General features: G+C 49.9%; 1 protein-coding gene across 2 annotated transcripts; it reads right to left on the bottom strand.

The window, feature by feature from the left end:
* Positions 1-506: 506 nt before the first annotated feature.
* On the bottom strand, positions 507-12908 carry TMEM114 (transmembrane protein 114). 2 transcript variants are annotated; one of them, XM_022552300.3, is made up of 4 exons: positions 12330-12908; positions 12007-12087; positions 1918-2055; positions 507-804 (listed from the first exon to the last, which is right to left on the bottom strand). In XM_022552300.3, exons 1-4 carry the CDS (start codon positions 12547-12549, stop codon positions 572-574), a joined length of 672 nt encoding a protein of 223 aa, XP_022408008.1. In that variant the 5' UTR covers positions 12550-12908; the 3' UTR covers positions 507-571. The 2 variants fall into 2 exon arrangements, with proteins under 2 accessions (XP_022408008.1, XP_022408006.1); XM_022552298.2 differs by lacking the exon at positions 1918-2055.
* Between the last annotated feature and the right edge of the window lie 3723 nt (positions 12909-16631).

Below are 16631 nucleotides of genomic sequence, written 5' to 3'. Positions count from 1 at the left end.
GCCCAGATCTCTGCTGTCTGCCCTCCAATTTCCCACGGTGCCTCCTGCCTGGTTCCAGGTCGCGGGAAGCATGAAGCCCAGTGTCTGAGACGCAGCATCCTCCACACACAGGATCCACGTCACAGCCAGCCGGCATGAACCTACTCAGAAAAGCTGTGATAAAGGAGAACATGCCTCTAGCTTGCTGTGTGTTTTTGCAACACTTACCTAACCTCTCTGGTCCTCCATTTCCTTAACAAAGAAGAGAAACCCATCCAAAGGGCAGGAGTGAGGATGAAGGGAAGCCAGAGGAGACTCACGGAGGTTGCAATCAGTAAGTTCTGTACATGATGAAGGAGATGCTTTTGCTTTTTCATGGGTTTGGCACTCAGCCTCCTCCAGCCCACACGAGACACACGTGCCTAGACAGAGCACACACCGTGCCAGGCAGCACTCAGATAGCAGCCAGGGCTGGAGCCCGGTCCACAGCGGCTCTCAGGTGGTGGCCTTTGAGGAAGAGGAGCCCACCGAGATGGGTCCATGAGGCCCCCACGCCAAGTCCCTCCCTCCCACCACGACCAGGCATCGGGGCTCAGATGGCCTGGTCCTGCCTCCGTCTCAGGCTGAGCACGCGGGCTGCTGCCAGGAAGGCCGCCCCGGTGAGCAGCTCGGCGATGAAGCTGATCCAGCCCAGGGCCAGGGACCAGCCGAAGCGGATGTCCACCTGGTCCAGCAGGGCCTTCTCCTCCAGGAGAAACAGCGCCTCCCGGAAGGCGGCGGCTGAATACGCGATGTAGACGCTGATGCCCGCGAGGGTCACCAAGGCTGAAGGGGTTGCAAAGGAGAGCAGATCAGACCCCCATCCCCGGGCACTGCCCCTCCTTCCCACTGCCGGTCCCTCTGCCCAGTGTGCTCCCTCCTCCCTTCCTGCCACTGGTAACTCCTGCTCATCCCCGCATCTCAGCTCCTGGCGATTCCTGGACCCCCCCGAGCCAGTCCAACCCACCGTGGGGTTTCACAGCATCACATGGCCCTCCATCACTTCCCAGGTCAGAATTTGTTTGTGAAACGACTTAACCAATGCCTGTCTGCCCCAATGTGAGCTCCAGAGGGTCCACCCTGGATGCCCAGCCCCCAGAACAGCACCCTGCACACGGCAGTGCTCCATGCATATGTTATTAGAACGCACTGTCCAGTCCCATAGCCACTGGCCCCACACGGCTCTTTAAACTTTTATTAATTTAAATGAACATCTCAGCTCCACGTTGGCACCTGCCACACGCCAAGTGCTCGTTGCCTGTTTCGTGGCAAATTAGAGAATTTCTCCATCAGGAGAGTTCCCCTGGAAGGTGCTGTTTGGAGAATTAGTCACTGGGCAAACTATTAATGCCAATATTAATAATAATAGCAGGTGGGTGGAGGGGATCAGAGCCTCACCGTATTCTCACCTCCAGGCATTACTTTTCTTTATTTCCCTCCATGGATTCTGCGTGTGTGTGTCATTACTGTTCTTGTTCTTTTTTAAGGTCCATTTCAAATGCACCAGAAGCAGGGAGGCCATAAAACAACCAGCTGTGAGTTTGGTTTTAATCAATCAAAGCAACGCCTGTCAGGATGGCAGGTGCACATGAAAGACTGAGGGTGGCCAGAGTGAGGGTCTCCCTCCAGCCCATGGCCCTAACGCTGACGCTCTCACAACACACTTCTTCTGTGAAATAATCAAAGTGATTCTCAGAATCTGCTCTCACCCCTATTCTTCTCTCTTGGGAACACAGACCCAGGGACCCTGGGTGGGGAGCTACTGATCCCTTCCAGCTAGGAGATCACAGGAGGGGGAAGCAAGCCCCAGAAGCGATGGGACCCCCCCAACCCTTCGCTTCTAGGGGATCGGGCACAGCCCCTCCTGGAACCCAGGCCCCGTGCAGGGTGGACACCTACCTCCAAAGAGGAAGAGGGTCCCCGTGAGCAGGAGAAGGAGGGAGGCTCGCAGGAGGAAGCTCAGAAACCCTGTCATCCCCCCAAAAACCATCAGGATGAGGCTGAGGGGCAGCAGAATCACAAACGTCCCATGCATGGCTTAGGGGAGACAGGAGGACAGCAGGTTACTAACATCCTTCTGTTAATCAACAGACATTCACTGAGCACCTCCTGTGGGCCAGCACCCACACGCTGGGGGAAAAAATCAACACCACTGCTGCTTATAATAATGGTGGTAGGGCTTCCCTGGTGGCGCAGTGGTTGAGAGTCCGCCTGCCGATGCAGGGGACACGGGTTCGTGCCCCGGTCCGGGAGGAACCCACATGCCGCGGAGCGGCTGGGCCCGTGAGCCATGGCCGCTGAGCCTGCGCGTCCGGAGCCTGTGCTCCGCAACGGGAGAGGCCACAACAGTGAGAGGCCCGCGTACCGCAAAAAATAATAATAATAATGATGATGACAATAATATTATTAATAGCAACAGTTATCGAGGCTCAGCTATGCCAGACTTTGTGCTGTATGAGTATCAGCTCAAGTAATTCTCACACACCCTGCGAGGGAAGTATGGTTCTTGTTCATTCGCTTCTTCACTCAGCACATGTGTATTGAGTGCATGCTTTGTGCCAGGCTCTGTCCCCGGCACAGCGGATTCAGCGGCAAATCCACCAGGACTCCTGACCTCGTCGGGCTGTGTGGATTCAAGCAAGTGAACAAATAAGTGACAAAGTTGAGAGGTGGTGACAAACTCCTGGGGCGGGGCGTGAATAAAGCAGAGGAGGGGCCGGAGCAGTGGCTCCACTGAAGAAGCGACATTGGAGCAAAGACCTGAAGAAGGCGAGGGAGGCAGCTGCGCAAGGGCCGGAAGGGAGGGGCCGCAGGGAGGGGCGGGGGTGGAGTCTGAGATGGGAGGGCGTGTGCCCGGTGCGGCTGAGGCTGGCAAAAGCCGGCGAGGGCAGCGGGGAGTCAGGGAGGGGAAGGCAGTGCAGGAGGAAGGCAGAGTTAACAGCAGCTCACGTGGGGCTCCTGAGCCATCGGGAAGATTTTGAACTTCTCTCTGAATGAGATGGAGGCCACCAGACAGTTTGGGGCGGAAGAAACTAGAATTTAACTTCAGTTTCTAAAGGTCGCTCTGGCCACTATATTGAGAGTGGACAGCAGAGGGCGTAGTGGGTTGAAAGGCGGCTCCCAAGTTCACATCCAGCAGGAACCTGTGAATGTGACCTCATTAGGGACAAGAGTCGTTGCCGATGTAACGAAGTCCAGGGTCTCCAGGTGAGCTCATCTCGGGTGAGACCCAATGACTTTATTTATTTATTTAAACATCTTTATTGGAGTATAATTGCTTTACAATGGTGTGTTAGTTTCTGCTGTATAACAGAGTGAATCAGCTATAGGTATACATATATCCCCATATCTCTTCCCTCTTGCATCTCCCTCCTTCCCACCCTCCCTATCCCACCCCTCCAGGTGGTCACAAAGCACCGAACTGATCTCCCTGTGCTATGCGGCTGCTTCCCACTAGCTATCTATTTTACATTTGGTAGTGTATATATGTCCATGCCACTCTCTCACTTCGTCCCAGCTTACCCTTCCCCCTCCCCGTGTCCTCAAGTCCATTCTCTATGTCTGTGTCTTTATTCCTGTTCTGCCCCTAGGTTCTTCAGAACCTTTTTTGTTTTTTTTAGATTCCATATATATGTGTTAGCATATGGTACTTGTTTTTCTCTTTCTGACTTACTTCACTCTGTATGACCTGTCTCTAGGTCCTGATGGACCTGTCTCTAGGTCCATCCACCTCACTACAGATAACTACAGATAACTCAATTTCGTTTCTTTTTATAGCTGAATAATATTCCATTGTATATATGTGCCACATCTTCTTTATCCATTCATCTGTTGATTGTCACTTAGGTTGCTTCCATGTCCTGGCTATTGTAAATAGAGCTGCAATGAACATTTTGGTACATGACTCTTTTTGAATTATGGTTTTCTCAGGCTATATGCCCAGTAGTGAGATTGCTGGGTCGTGTGGTAGTTCTATTTTTAGTTTTTTAAGGAACCTCCATACTGTTCTCCACAGTGGCTGTATCAATTTACATTCCCACCGACAGTGCAAGAGGGTTCCTTTTTCTTCACACCCTCTCCAGCATTCAGTGTTTGTAGATGTTTTGATGATGGCCATTCTGACCGGTGTGAGGTGATACCTCATTGTAGTTTTGATTTGCATTTCTCTAATATTAGTGATGTTGAGCATCCTTTCATGTCTCTGTTGGCAATCTGTATATCTTCTTTGACTTTATAAGAGAAAGGGGAGGAAACACAGAGGAGAAGATGAGGTGAAAACAGAGATGGAGATCAGAGTGATGCTTCTACAAGCCAAAGACCACCCAGGATGGACGGCAGCCCCCAGAAGCCAGGAGTGAGGGCTGGAATGGATTCTCCCCCAGAACCTCCAGAAGGACCAATCCTGCCGACACCTTGATTTTGGACTTCTGACCTCCAGAACTTGAGACAATAAATTCCTGTTGTTTTAAGCCACCAAGCTTGCGGTAACTTCTCAGCTGGCCGAGAAAACAGTACAGGGACCAAGCTGGAAGCAGGAAGACCATTGGGTGGCTACTGCAATAACCCTGGACCTGGATGGAAGCAGTGGGGTGGTGAGAAGTGGTCAGGTCCCAGGTATATTTTGAAGGTAAAACAAGCAACCACTTTGATGAGAGTAGGAGAAAAAGAGAGGGGCAAGGTGACACTGAGATTTAGGGCCTGAGCCACGGGATGGATGAGTTGCCATCTGCCAAGATGGGAAAGATGGGGGAGGCAGAGTGGGCTGCGGTGGATACCAGGACTTGTCAAGGGTGAGATGCCTGCTGGACTCCAAGCAGTGGTTTACAGTAGAGCAGAGTTCAGTGGGAGATCTGGGTGGGTGTCAATATGGTACCATTATTATGAAGGTTGGAACAGAGAGCAGACTTAGAGTGGGACCCAACTCAGCCAGGGTGTTTGAGAAAATCTCACAGGGGCTGAGCTGCAGCTAAGACGTGAAGGAATGCGGCTTCACCAGAGGACAGAGGCGATAGTCAACAAGTGTGTATCCAGCACCTGCCAGGTTCCAGGGCTCAGCAGGGAGCAAAGCCAGCAAGGATGCAGGAATTCATGTCCTTCCCAGCCACTGGAAGCGTCCTCTGCTGGAGAAGAGTGACAGGTGGGGGGATGAGCAGGAGAGAAAGGGGGAGGCCAGAGAAAGAACAACTCAGAAAAGTGCCACCAGCATCCACCACCCCCCTCCTCTGACCCCAAATTGCATGTCTTTTGTGAGTCACTTAATCCTCAGAACCGCATTTTCACATCCATGAAATGGAGGTCATAATGTGCAGCTCATGGTATTATCATAAGAACAATGCGTGTGGAGAAAATGGAGTTCCATAGAGCAAGTATTAAATAAACCATAACCCTGCCAACAATAAAGATGATGAAGATAATCATTCAGTCGGACTTCCACTGTGATCATATCACTTTGTCTTCAAGACCCTAAATGCCACCAGCCTTGGCAAGTCGAGGAGACAAAGCTGATTTCCTTTCCGGGGCTGTCACACGATAAAATGTGATTCCAGGGGGCGGGACCTGTAGTCCTTCCTCCTTCCCTCCTTCCTTCCCTCCCTCCCTCCTTCCTTCCTTCCTTCCTTCTTTCTTTCTTTTCTTTCTTAAGGAAAAACTTTGGGAAAGGAAGCACAACAGCTGGTGTGAAAACCTGGTTCTGTAAGCTCTGTCTCCTGCATGGCATTGCCTCCAGATGGTGGCTGAGAAATGAAATCATTTCTCATTTAGAAATTAATGAGGTTTCCCGGAGCTGGTTTGGCCCAGCAGTCGCATGTGTGAGGTCCCCAGACAACGCTGCTGCTGAGTTCGCGTCCATGTTCAATTAAATGTCTGTGCAAGAACAGGACAACCCCTGGGAAAGCTGTAAGATCTCCTGCTGAAATTGGTTTAGTATATATATTTTTTTGGTATGTGCCTTGGTATTTTTTATTTTCTGATTTTCAGGACTGCTGTCTGAGGACATAAATATTGATTCTGAGTTATGTTCTACTTGGAAATGTCCCCACCTCCAGTCACATCTCACTCAGAAACAAACGTCTATGGGCCCCATAGAGCCTGGGGATGCTGCAGGGGACAAGGTCTCTGCCCTCATGGACACCACAGTCCAGTACAGGAGACAGACTAGCAGGAAATAAAGGGTATAATTACAGACCGAGTGTCACAAAGGACATGAGTGTGATGATGCAGAAAAACAGGGTGGGCGGTGAGGGGGGGTGCACTTCTATAGATGAGATCGTTGTTTTAATTTCCTAGAGCTGACATAACAAATTACTACAAACTAGGTGTCTTAATAGCAGGAGGAATTTATTCTCTCACGGTTCTGGAGGCCCTAAGTCCAAAATCAAGGTGTCAGCAGGACCGCGCTCCCTTCAGAGACTCCAGGGGAGAATCCTTCCTTGCCTCTTCCAGCTTCTGGCAGTTGCCGGCAATCCTTGGCATTCCTTGGCTCGTGGCAGCATCCCTCTGTCCACCTCCATCTTCTCATGACCTTCTTTTCTCTCCTCTGTGATTCTCCTTTTTTTACGAGGACACTCGCCACAGGATTTAGGTTAATCCACAATGATCTCATCTTGAGAGCCTTAACTCAATTACACCTGCGAAGTTACTTTTCCCAAATGAGGTCCCATTCACAGGTACCGAAGGTTAGGATGTGGACACATCTTTTGTGGGGGGGCGGTGATACCTTTCAATCCACTACAGTGTTTACAGTAGGAGCTCAAGACGTGAGAGCTAAGATTACCGTCTAGAGTTAATAATACTAATAATGTTGGAGATCAGGAAGATAACTAACATGCAGCCCCATCCTCAAGGAAGCTATGTTCTGATGACAGTAGACTCGAAAATTTACAAAAATCATAAAAATCCACTTCCTTACCAGGCATAATAGGACTGAATATCTCTAAGCATTTCTTGGAGTCTCCAAGTCATACTGACAAGGTTTGAAAATAAAGATAGTGACACTTTCCCCTTTGGGAAATGGTTCCTGAGACTTCCTTCTTTCGCCAGAGCTTCTGATGTTTCTGGAGAATAATACTTCTCTGCTCTCTTTAAGAGAAGGACTGTTACTTCGCTAACCACCCCGGGGCTTCCTGACCTCGCAAGCATTCTGCAAGGCTGCTTTTCCCATCGAGCTATTCTTTGAACAGTGCAATAATGAATCATTCACACAGTTATCCTTGGCGTGAACGACTTGGCATTTTTCTGGGTTTGCTTTTCCTTTGCAACAAAGCACTTCTGAGTCGAAAAGATCTCTTGCACCTGGTACGTATTTGCTCTTGATGGAAAAAAATGACCTGTCAACATTATTAGTGTTATTAATTCTACATGGTAATCTTAGTTCTCACGTGTTGAGTTCCTACTGTAGGCAGTGGAGGATAGCAGAACTCTGAACCCAAGAAACAGGCTAGGAACTTTTCCCCTGGTCTGCCGTGGCCTCCGGTCTTGGCACACTCACGTTATACTGGAATTACCCTCGGTGTAGCATCATTCTAGAAGAATAGAAACTTCTGGGTCCAAATCCCAGATCAACCAGTTACCGTGCAAACTTCGGTAACTTACCTGACCTCTCTGTGCCTCGGTTTCCTCATTTGAAAAGTGAGGAGTATAATAACAGTACCTGCCTCGTGGGTCTGTTGTGAAGATTAAATGGGTTAAACACGTAAAGACCTCAGGACAGGGTCTGGCACACAGCACCTGTTCTGTAATCATTGACTGTTATTTTTATTGCCCTTCAACCACTCCACTGAAAGTGGTCCCCACCTCCTTTTATTACATGCGCCTGTTTTATTTCCTTTGTTACACCTACTACTATTTGAAGCCATTTTATGTTAATTTATTCACTGGTCCATGTGTTTATTATCTGTTCTCCTGCACTAGACACTAAGCCTATGTGGCAAGGACCCCACCTGTCTCATCATGTTTTATCCCCAGCACTAAGCAAAGGCATTTGCAATGATTAGCTCCATTTTACAGATGAGAAGCCTGAGGTTCAGGGAGACAATATGACTTAGAGCAGAAGGAGGAGAGAATAACTGACCTCCTGCTTTGGGTGATACCCTACGCTGGATGCTTTCCTTCCGTGATCTCATTTCATCTCAAAACAGCCCAGTTATTTTCTTAATTTATTATTTTATTGAAGTATAGTTGAATTACAATGTTGTGTTAACTACTGCTACACAGTGGAGTGACTCAGTTATACATATATACACATTCTTTTTCATATTCTTTTCCATCCACAGGATATGGAATATAGTTCCCTGTGCTATACAGTAGGACCTTGCTGTTTATAAAACAGCCCATTTATGGAAGCAGGTGGCTGGCCAGAGGTCACACAGCTGGGAGGAAGGAGGGCCCTTATCTATGATGTGGCTGACCCCACCCCCCACATCCTGCTGGGAGAGGCACATGACTCAGCTCAGCCAATCAGCACATTCCTTCCCTTCGGCCACACTGACTGGCTCAGACCTGGGCACATGATCCAATCTAGTCCAGTCAGAGACCTACCTGGAGGTTTTGCAGAATGACTGGGCAACAGGCTCCTTCTGCTTAGGTTGCTGATTCTGGAGAGGATTTAGTTGAAAGCAGAACCCAAACAGAAGCAAAGCCCAGAGAGGAGAAAAAGAAATTGAGTTTAGCTCTGGATCCCAGGGGGCTTGAGCTTTTCAGTTGCGTGGACCAGGAATTCCTTTTCTGTTTCAACTAGTATGATTTGAGTTTCTGTCACTTACCATCAAAAGACTCCTGGCTGGTACAGCTAGCCTGGTTGGTTCTAGACTGTGGCTCTTTTATGTAAACTGTGCTGAATTTGAAGACCCCCCCACCACCAAAACAAATTCCAGTCCCTAGCCAGGGAACCAAACCCATGACATCCCCAGAGCTAATCAGGAAGATAAAACATCCAAGCAAGGTGGATTTTTATTGGGTACTGAAGTAGGCTACCTGATTGGATTTTCTTGGAGGGAAAACCAATGGTTCTTCCCATACACCCCCACGGGGATTTGTCTAGGAGGCTGACTCACAGAACACGCTGCTTGTCACCTGGCCTCTCTCCTCTATGGGCTCTGCATAAAGGGAATGAAACGTCTTCATATAATAAAAGAACTTGGACAACATTCAAAACTCTTTCTGGGGATAAAGAGATTCTGTGAAAAAGCTCTCTCTGGGGGTGATCTGCAGTGAGCACGAGGTCTGAAGCGGCAGCCTCCTCTCTGTGATGATACAATGGTAGTAAGAGCAGCTAACACTTATGGCAGACTTAAAGGAGCCAGACACTGCATGAGGCTCTTTAAATACACTCTCCCACTTCATCCTTGAATTAGCCTTATGAGGAGACATGACAGTTATCTTCATTTTGCCCATGGGGGAACTGAGGCTCGGAGAGGTAAGAAATTTGCCCAAGGCCACGTGCCTAGTTGGTGGTGAAGCAGGCAGTTAGACCTAGGGCCAAGGGAACAGATGAACAGACTGTGGATGTGAGTTTTGCCTGTTTCTCAAAACCCTGGACAACACACGGTTGGTTCATTATCAAGTTTCATGAAGAGGCCAGACCAGTGGTGACCGTGGTTAGCCATCCAGTTTACTCACTGATGTGATAAGCAAGCTGAATGCCAGCACCCAGCCCAGCAAAGGGCCATAGATGTGACTGCATCTAAAAGAGGCTGGGGGGACTTCCCTGGTGGTGCAGTGGTTAAGAATCTGCCTGCCAACGCAGGGGACACGGGTTAGAGCCCTGGTCTGGGAAGATCCCACATGCCGCGGAGCAACCAAGCCCGTGCGCCACAACTACTGAGCCCGCATGCCACAACTGCTGAGCCTGCACGCCACACCTACTGAAGCCCTCGTGCCTAGAGCCCATGCTCCACAACAAGAGAAGCCACCGCAATGAGAAGCCCACGCACCGCAGCAAAGAATAGCCCCCGCTCGCCGCAACTAGAGAAAGCCCGTGCACAGCAACGAAGACCCGACACGGCCAAAAATAAATAAAATAATAATAATAAATAAAAACTAAATAAAATAAGCTGCACAGGAACAATTTTAAAGTCCAAAGAGACACGAACTTTGTTTTAAGGCTGTAGTAGCTTGATACACCATCTCCTTGCTACCTTCTCCAGCCTTCTCTGTGGACCACAGCACTACATTCAGAAGCCTGTTAGCCGACACAGGAGTTTTTGAACAGGAATTCTTGATTACTCTTGATACGCTCTGAGAACACCCAAAGTTCCTCCTAGCACAGCTTGGGGCTGAGGACAGAGTTCGTGAGACCACTTCCTTTCCTCCACCCCCCTCATATTCCAAGCATCTAGGGGATATCTCCTTCAATGGAACTTCATTCAGTGGTGTGCTGGAGCTGGATTATATCACAGAGTCAGCTGTTAAGTTTTCAGCAGTATGAGGAGCCAGCTGACATCATGTTGACAGCCTGAAACTGACCACAGTGGGAATATTTACACCACAGAGATTGGCAAATGCCACAAATCAAGACTCTCCCCTCCCACAGACAGCCAATTGTTAAATATTTTCCAGCCCACCACTGGACTTTAGAGAAACAGTCTGGTTCATTCATATACTCATTCAGTCATTCAACAAATTTGGATTGAGTTCCACCTCTAAATAATAGAGTTTGCATTCACTCTCGTGCCTGCTCAGCAAACCTTGGCTCATGGGCTACTCTATACCAGGCTCTGTGCTAAACACAGGGAATCCAGCAGTGGCAAGAAAGACGTGGTCCCTGCCCTCATGGAGCTCAGGGTCGAAAAAAATGCCACACAACCTGTAGCACGAGTAGGAGCTGACCAAGTCAAGCTGGAAGGATGGGAGCAGGGAGACTCCAATTGGAGGCAATGGCATGTGCAAAGTTCCTGTGGCAGGAGGAAACTTAGCACCCCTCCAGGAACTGGACCAAGGCCAGCATAGCCGGAGAGCAAAGAGCAAAGGGGAGAGTGGAGTTGGAGAGGGACCCTGGCAGCCCTTGTGGGCCATGCTAGGGACTTGTCTTCATTCTAAGAGTCACATCCCCAGGCCTCACTCAGTAAGTCTATCAAAAGCTGTGCATACTTTTCAAGGTCTATGGAACTCAGTCCTCATTTCCGCATCATGTCCTTTCTGTGGTACCTCTCTGGGCCTCAGTTTCCTCTTTGGAAAAATAAAGATTAAGACAGAGATGACAAAGAACTTCATAGGGAGGCTGTGGAGGTGAAATGAGGACACAGATGGAGAGCGTTCAGCTCCATGTCTGGCCAGCTGCGAGCCTCAGTGAATCGAACTATGACTTTTACTTCCCTCCTTCCTCCACTGTTTATTCAGCCCGTTTGCTTTCTCAAATTCTATCCTCCCACCTTTCCAGAGTTCCAATCACCGTGCCAGGCACTGGGAAATCAGCCAGGAACAACAGACACATGGTCCCTGGCGACAGGGAGCCGTCCTCTGCCTCCTGGTTGCCTCTCCTGAATCATTCAACAAATATTTACTGCATCCCTGCTACTGCCAAGCGCTTGTTCTCAACACCGAGGATGCAGAGAAGGCTGACAAGGGGTTGTGACAGTCAGCTCCCCGGGCTGGTTTAGGTGTCTCTTCGGGCTCCCAGCCACCCTCCCTCGTGCTGCTTGTCACTCTGAAATGTAACTGCGCACTTCCACCTCGGTCTCACCAGCTAGTCTGTGCGCCCCCTGAGCGCCTGGCCTGGGCCTTCGGCAGCAGCACGGTGCCTGGCGCACAGAAAGCCTTCAGCCAACGTTTGTTGAATGAATCCTCAACCACACGTTACGGGTGGAGCAAGTGGACCCCGCTTCCTGCTCCTACCCGCGTTCCCCTCTCCCGCCGGTGCCAGAGGCCGCCCCGACCGCCCTCTCCAACGCAGCGCCAACGCCCCCCACCCCACCTCGCCTGCTGTTTGGACAAAAGCTCCCAAACTGGTGTCCAGCCCCGGGTCCTCCCCCATCCCACCCTCCCCGGACTCACTGAGAAGTTGTCGGCTCGAGTCGCTGAAGGTCACGTTCTCCTGCCAGAAGGGGTTCATCAGCGGCGCGCACGGGCTCTGGACTGGATGGGGCAGAGGACTCGGTGGGCGGGGGCCCCGGGGTTCGGACCCCGGACCGAGGCTTCGCCCCGGCGCCTCTCGGAACTGCGAAGGCAGCCCCAGAAGCCCTGCCCACCTGCCCTTCCGACCCCAGATACCGCGTTTCGCGCCCCGGGGCTTGGGGGGCGGATGCGCTCCAAGCAACAAGTCCCGGGCGGGGGCGGCGGTGGAGGCCACCGCCCCGGGTACCCGGGTACATTCTTACCCCGGCAGGTCCGCCAGAGGCCGGAGTGCGAGCTCAGAGGTTCGAGCTGGCTGCGGTTGGAGGCCCCTGCCGGGTCCCACGCCCCCGGGCTGCTCCGCTGCAGCCGCTCTGTGTCAATGATGTACCAGAAGTCCGTGCCGATGGCGGCCGCCAGGAGCACAAAGCTGAGCGCCCCGCTCAGCGACGCCGCGCCGGCCAGCGCTCCCAGGTGCACCCGCATCGCCGAGCCGGGACCCCACGCGCCGCCCGCAGCCCCCCGCGCCGCCTCCCGCGTCCCTGAGCTCGGAGCCGGAAAGCCGGCCTCCGGACCTCGATCCCTCCCTCCGACCCTGGCTCCGCCCCTCAGCCCCTCACCTGCGCCCTGGGACCTGCCCCGGCTCCTCCCTCAGACCCCATACCAGCCAAACCCCACCTCAGTCAACACTCCCAGCCCTAGCGCAGCCCCTCGCCCCCACTCCTCACTTTCCCCCGACCCTTCTCCCTCCTACCCCCTTCCGCGCTCTCCACGAACCCCCAGCCGTTCCCCACTACGCCCTGCCTCTGCCTTTCCTCCCCAAGCCCGGCTCCTCTCCTCGCACCACCGACTCAACTTCCCACTTCCCGCCCGGTGCGCCAGGAGTCTTCCCTCTGCCGCCCTTCCCACCGCTCCCTCCTCTGCTCACAGCGCCCAGGTGACCTGCACAGTGAGAAGGGCTGGGTGGGGTGGGGGAGGGAGGGCGGCCTTCCCGCAAACTGGGGGAGCAAGAAGGACGGGCAACGGCTGTCGGATTTGCAGGTAATCTTCAATAGCCTGTCGCTCCAGCTTCAACCACCCTTCCTCCAAAATCCACCTTCAGTTGATTTTTCTAGGCTGGCTACAGAGGAAAAAGACAGATCAGGGTTTTTTTTATAAAAGCTCTTTAACAGATTACCAGCAAGGTCCTACTGTATAGCACAGGGAACTCTGCTCAATATTCTGTAATAACCTAAATGGGGAAAGAATTTGAAAAAGAATAGACACATGTATATGTATAATCGAATCACTTTGCTGTGCACCTGAAACTAACACAACATTGTAAATCAACTATTGCCCAATATAAAATTTTTTTTTAAAATTTTAAGTTCTTTAAAGCAATGGGCCACGCCTTCTGAGTCCATTATCTCTACCACCAAAGTCTTCATCACCATCACTGCCACCACCAGCACCACCAGCACCACCAACACCACCACCATCATCACCATCACCATTCTTTTCTTTTATCATCACCATCCTCTTCTTTATCATCACCATCACCCTTATCAATTCCACCACCTTTTTCACCACCATGAAACCTTTCATTATTTCAAGAAAGATTCTTGAGTGCCTACGATGGGGCAGACACCACAGTTTATATTAAAAATATAGCCATAAACAATCCAAACACAGCCCCTACCCTTAAGAAGTGTGTGGTGTAGGCTTCCCAGCTTTTTCAAAGCCAGGAATGCAGAGGAAAAACATCATACTTGTATGGCACACCGGGATAAATAGAAGAAGCTTCTAGAAGCTGGAGATGACCAGCCTCAGGGGCTGCAGCTACCAAAGGCCCCTGGAGGCTGCCCTTTATGGCTGAGAGACCAAAATCTTGGCGCTCCTGTGACACGTTCTTAAGGAAATATTGTGCCAACTCCCAAAATTTGATGAATTGGGGAGAGAATCCTTCAACAAATCTTGCTTTGAACAGGGTACTCTGAGAGAAAGTAAAAGAGGGGAGGTCTCACTGGGATTCGGAATCCAGGAAGTGACATGGATGATGAGACACAAAGAATATAAAGGCATTTCACGCCTAGGGGATGGCTTATACAAAGGGTTTGGTACATTTTAGAGAAACTCCAAGAGTAATCAGGCTGGAACATAGTGAGAGAGGAGTAAGTAGAGGGAAATGAGACTGGAGGAATAGGTTGGGGCCAGGCCATGCATGTCCTGGGGTCACAATAAAGAGTTTGGTTTCTAGTCTAGGCTTCTGACCAGTTTTGAGAAGAGTAGTGAAATGCTGTAATTTACATTTTTAAAATCTCACTCTCCGTATCGGCTTTAGTGTGGAACAGAGACTGTAAGGAAACAGGAAAGGAAGTGAGGAAGCCAGTTAGGAGCAACATAGAAGTAGGAGCAGCAAGAGATGCTTGGATGCTTAGGCTGTGGTGGTGGCAGCAGCGAGGAGGGAGGGAAGTAAATAGATTTTTTTTTTAATTGAGAGGGGCAGGATTGATAGGACCTGGGGATAGACTAAGGCTGAGAACCATTCTTTTCCTTGTTGCTTTGTTCTCTCTCACCACCTTAATCTTCATCATTGGCATCCTCATCTCCATTATCAGCAGCATCAACACACTGAACAGAGCCATCATCAGCGAGAACACATCCTCCCCTTGATTTTACACACATTCTACTGCATCACCCCTTCAACCACCACCTTCATTAAGATTGATCTCTCCCATTACCGTCCCCACTGATGGTTTTGCCTTCAACTCCATCACCTTATTACTGTTATCTTCCATTGCATCATCATCCAACCAGTCCTCCACTGTTCCATCTACATTAGGGAGCCTACATGAAGGTAAAATTCAATAAGGCTGGTCCCAGGACCCCTAATAATGTCTTTAAGGTTTAATCTCTTCTCTCTCCCTTTCTCTCCATCTCTCAAATGTTTTTCCTCTCTTGGCTTCATTCTTATTCAGACTCTCACTTGTTGGACCCCAGGAGCTACCTTTCACTGCTTAGCAACCCCAACAAAAAGAACAAATCTCTTTCTCAGTGGTGCAAGCCACATTTCCAGAATCGAAGCCCATATCCCCGTCTCTGAACCAATCTCTGAGTGATAGGGATAGAAGGCTCTGATTGGCCAAGCCTGGATCGCCTGCCTGCTCCTGGAACCAAGGCAGGGTGAATTGGTCCCATCCTAACCATTTGAGTTTAAGCAGTGTCAGGGCTGCCAGATGTACCAAATAAAAGCACAGTGTGCCTGGTTAAATTTGAATTTCAAATAAATAATAAAATTTTAGTATAAATATGTTCCATACAATATTTGGGATACACTTATACTTTTAAAATTGTTATTGTTGTTGTTTAATCTGAAGTTCAATTTTAACTGAGTGTCCTGTCTTTTATCTGGCAAACATAGCTGGCTCCCCAAAGGAAAACCAAGGTGCTATGACCAGAACCAAGAGAAGGGGTGATGGCAGGGTGGATGGTGGCCCTCCACCCAGCACATGCATTTTCCTTCACTAGGTCCCACATCTCTCGTCTGCATAAGGAGAACTTCTTCCTGGCCCCTTTGTAAAGACAATCTTGTAAGCTTTGATCATTCTACTTTTCCTGAGGATTTTGATATAATGTACCTGAATCATGCTCAGTCACTCTAAAAAGCACAGAGAGTAATGTTTTTCAATGAATCTGGGGAGGGATGGAGCACATCAAATATCGGATGCTATCATTACTCAGCCAGTTAACTGAAGAGGCAGGATAAAACCTGAAGGCTCCTGAGGCAGAATGCAAAGGAAGCACAGCATTTAGGATTCAAGCCACACCAGGCGCCATGCTGGGTACCGGACTGGTGGAGAAAGGGCATTGAACAGGGATTCCAGAGGCTGGTTTTGAGTCTTAAATCAGCATCTTACAGGCTGTGTGAGCCCAGAGAAATTGCCTGTCTTCTCTGAGCCTCAGTTTTCTCGGTTGTAAAATGGGGGCGCTCATACTTACCAATCTCAGAAGGGCACCATGGGGGTGTAATGATGGTGGGTATAAGTACTTTGTGACCTATGCAGAGTCATACCAACATAATTATTAGCATATGTGGAAACGCTTTGAGAAGAGGGGAGGAGTGCATTTCAAACATGCAAAGAAGAATATTTAAAAGAAAGAGGAGGGCATCAGCACCTGCGCTGCCTCATACTGAGAAGCAGGAATTTGCTTTTCAGCACCACGGACAGCAATCTGCTGGCAGCCGGGAAGCAGAGGGAGCCAGAATTGGGGGCATCCATGGAGCCAAACAAATATTGACTGAGCACATCCTGGGGCCAGGCACGCTAGAGAATACAAAGATTTATGTGGTCTTGACGTCCAAATAACTTAATCTCTTCAAGTCATCAACATTCCTAGACTGATACAGCTGGGGCAAGGCTTCTGATACTTGAAAAGTGGGGAGAATCAAAGGGAAAATGTTTTCTTTTCCAACAATTGTTGAATATCTGCTGTGCGTTCACATATGCCATCTAATTTTCTCACTAGACTACCACCCTCAAAGAGAACAGTTACTGCCATGTCCTATGCATTGTTACATTCCAAGTGCC

Source organism: Delphinapterus leucas, chromosome 15, assembly GCF_059928025.1.
Source record: "Delphinapterus leucas isolate spDelLeu-1000000601 "Yukka" chromosome 15, BTC_Dleu_Yukka2, whole genome shotgun sequence".
Lineage (NCBI taxonomy): Eukaryota > Metazoa > Chordata > Mammalia > Artiodactyla > Monodontidae > Delphinapterus > Delphinapterus leucas.
Note: the sequence above shows the minus strand (reverse complement) of the source record. Positions and strands in the feature narration are given on the sequence as shown.